This window comes from Emiliania huxleyi (assembly GCF_000372725.1).
Source record: "Emiliania huxleyi CCMP1516 chromosome Unknown EMIHUscaffold_184, whole genome shotgun sequence".
Lineage (NCBI taxonomy): Eukaryota > Haptophyta > Isochrysidales > Noelaerhabdaceae > Emiliania > Emiliania huxleyi.
In genome coordinates this window covers 49866-52717 of record NW_005200746.1, presented here as the reverse complement: position 1 = coordinate 52717, position 2852 = coordinate 49866, and the positions used below count along the sequence as shown (strand labels likewise).

At 66.8% G+C, this 2852-nt stretch overlaps 1 protein-coding gene across 1 annotated transcript in view; it reads left to right on the top strand.

Moving 5' to 3' along the window:
* EMIHUDRAFT_456527 (hypothetical protein) overlaps positions 1-1091 on the top strand; it is a gene marked incomplete at both ends in the record, with an annotated part of 3353 nt that extends 2262 nt beyond the window's left edge. Inside the window, 3 exons of the mRNA XM_005782908.1 lie at positions 196-266; positions 342-377; positions 658-1091. Coding sequence (XP_005782965.1) covers positions 196-266; positions 342-377; positions 658-1091 — 541 coding nt within the window. The remainder of the gene's footprint in view (positions 1-195; positions 267-341; positions 378-657) is intronic.
* Between the last annotated feature and the right edge of the window lie 1761 nt (positions 1092-2852).

Sequence of the window (2852 nt, the reverse complement as noted above, 5' to 3'; positions counted from 1 at the left end):
GCGCTCGGGCGAGGCCGCACCGTGGGGCGCCCGCGTGCTCCACCCGATCGTGCATGCGACCGTGCACCCACGGGCCCCTGGTGCTCGTCCCTGCGCCGAGCCCTGGCGGCGCCACGCGCCGCAGCCGCTGCTCCAGCCTCCTTGCCCTGCTCGTGGAGCGACGGCCCCCGTGTGATCACCTGCGCCCCCCCCAAGGCAGCGGCAGCCATCGTACAAACGCCACCGTCTGGCCGACGGCGATGTTGACCTGTTCTCGCTACCCAACGGTCTCAGCCCCTACCCTACCGCCTGACATTCGAACCCAGGTTCGCGGCTCTGGGTTCCGGCTCCTACCCGGATAGGGGGTCTGTCGGCACTGGCTGGCCCCTCCCAGATAGGTAGGTAGGTTGGTCTTGTTTGGCCCAAAAGGGCCCTGCAATAGGTAGGTACCCCCTATTTTCATCTTTTTTCGCTTCGCTGCGCGGCCTGGGGATAGGTAGGTAGGTAGGGCGTTTTGGCGCGAGTCAGTGCGCAGAGACCCCCTATCCGGGTAGGAGCCGGAACCCTGTTGGGCATGTACTTGTCGAAAAAAAAATCATCCTCGTCTGGCCGCGACGCACTCCATCGAGAAATCCCGCGGCCAACCATCGCCCCGGAGTGCGTTAGCGCGCCCAGCAGGCATGTGCGTTCGCGCGTCTGCCTCGCAGAGCGAGCAGCGCATGCGCTGGCGTCGCATTCTTCCTGCCGGCGTGATGACGCTGACAGGCTACGGCATATTCGTATACGGCGCCAGCGGCTTCATCGCTCCTGTCGAGGAGCAGGCGCCGATGCTCTCGCACTCGATCGTGCCGTACTGTGCGACGCTGCGCTCGCTGGTCTTTGCCGCCTTCAACCTGCTGTTTGGCAAGGCGATGCTGCGGTCGGCGTCGCCCCAAACGCTCGTCCTCATCGGCACCGGCTCGTTTGGCGTCGGCATCGCGACCACGGCGGCGTCGGTCGCGGTCGCGCCGTCCCACGCTCTCCTCCTCCTCGGCTTCGGCGACGCCACCGGAGGCGGCGACGGCCCCTTCCAGGAGCCTTCTACGAACTCTTCCGGGAGCCCCTTCCTGTAGGGGTCGCCACTGGAGTCGGCTCTGGCCTCGTCTATATGTCCATCTTCACACCGACGCTGGCGTGGTTCGCGGACCGGAAGGGGCTCGTGGCGGGGCTGCTCGGCACCTCCCTCTCTCCCTCTCTGTCTCTCTGTCTCTCTCTCTCTCCCCCTCTCTCCCTCTCCCTCTCCCTCTCCCTCCCTCTTCCTCATCCTCTGGCTCCCTCTTCTCCCTTTCTCTCGCTCCCTCCTCTCTCTTCCTCTCTTCTGCTCTCTCTCTCTCGCTCTCTCTCTGTCCCCCCCCCCGTTCTCCCTCCCTCTCCAACACTGGCTTTGCGGGTCACGCCATGTCCCGGACAGGCGCCGGCCAAGGCCTGGGCGCTACTCTGTGGAACGCGGCGGCGTCCCCGCTCTCCCGCGCGCTTCCCGCCTCCTCCATGCTGCTGCTGTACGGTGACTGCGACGCTGGGGCCGGCGGGGGGAACCTTCCACGAACCTTCCGGGAGGCCACCTGTAGGGGGCCTGATTGGGAGCTGCTGGGGCTGGGGGGCCCTCGTGACCTGGCCGCCAGGGGGAGGCCCTCCCGCCGCCGCCGCGACGCGCGGCCGCTGCGGCCTCTTTGCGGACTGCGACGCAAAGCTGCTGCTGCTGTGGTGCGTCAACCTGATCGGCATGGCGTCGGGGTTTGGCGTCTTTACTGTGCTGCAGGCCTGGCTCGAGGCCCTCCTCCCTCGCGCAAGTGGAGAGCGAGCCGAGAGATTGGGTCGAGATTGAGCGGAGATTCGGACGAGGGGTAGGCTCTCCTCGCGCCCGCCGGCGGCGCCGCTGCGGCGCACACGCTGAATGCGACGGCGGGGACGGCGGAGGCGGAGGCGGAGGCGGAGGCGCGTGCGCCGGCGTCGGTGGTGGCGGCGGTGTCGATCTTTTGCACGTCAGTGATCATGGTGAGATTCAGCCGAGATGCAGCCGAGATGCAGCCGAGATTCGCTCAGATTCCTTGCAGATCGTGGCGAGATGCAGCCGTCTCTGAGCCTTGAAGGAGCAAGGTAGGACCTTTCTCGGACCCTTCTCGGACCCTTCTCGGACCCTTCTCGGACCCTTCCCTGCAGGTGGCACGCCCTCTCTCGGGGGCGCTCTACGACCGCGTCGGGCCGCGCCGCTTCCTCACTGGCCTCCAGCTGGCGCAGCTGGCGGTGCACGCGCTGCTGGTCGCGCAACAAGCCACGCGCATCGGTGGGCTGTGGCTGCCGCCGCTGCTCATCTCCTGCCTCTTCGGCTGCTTCGCGGCGGCGGTGACATCGTCGGCGCCGCTGTCCGCCGAGATTCGCCGAGATTCCTCAACATTTCCCTAGATTCGTAGAAAATAGCCGACGCTCGGCGGTGGCCAACATGCCGAGCGTGACCAGCTTGCCGCACAACCTTCACCGCTAGCTTGTACTTCTTGCTGCCTTGCCGCTTCGGGTAGAAGGAGACGCCTTTGTAGCCGCTGTTGCTGCCGCTACTGGTGGCCAGCGTAAGGCCCTCCCTCTCCGCCTGCCGTATCGAATCGGCGCCAGCGGCAGAAGTGGGCGGCGGCAGAGGCGGCGGTGGCGGCGGCGGCGGGTAGAGCGCAACCATATCCCTGCCCGCCTCCCTGCGGGCGTAGAAGAGCGCCGCCTCCTAGGCGGTGGCAAAGAGGCCGAGGGTGACGTTCCTGCTGCCATCCCACACGTCCAGCTTGAACTTCTTGCTGCCTTGCCGCTTCGGGCAGAAGGACACGCCTTTGTAGCCGCTGTTGCTGCTG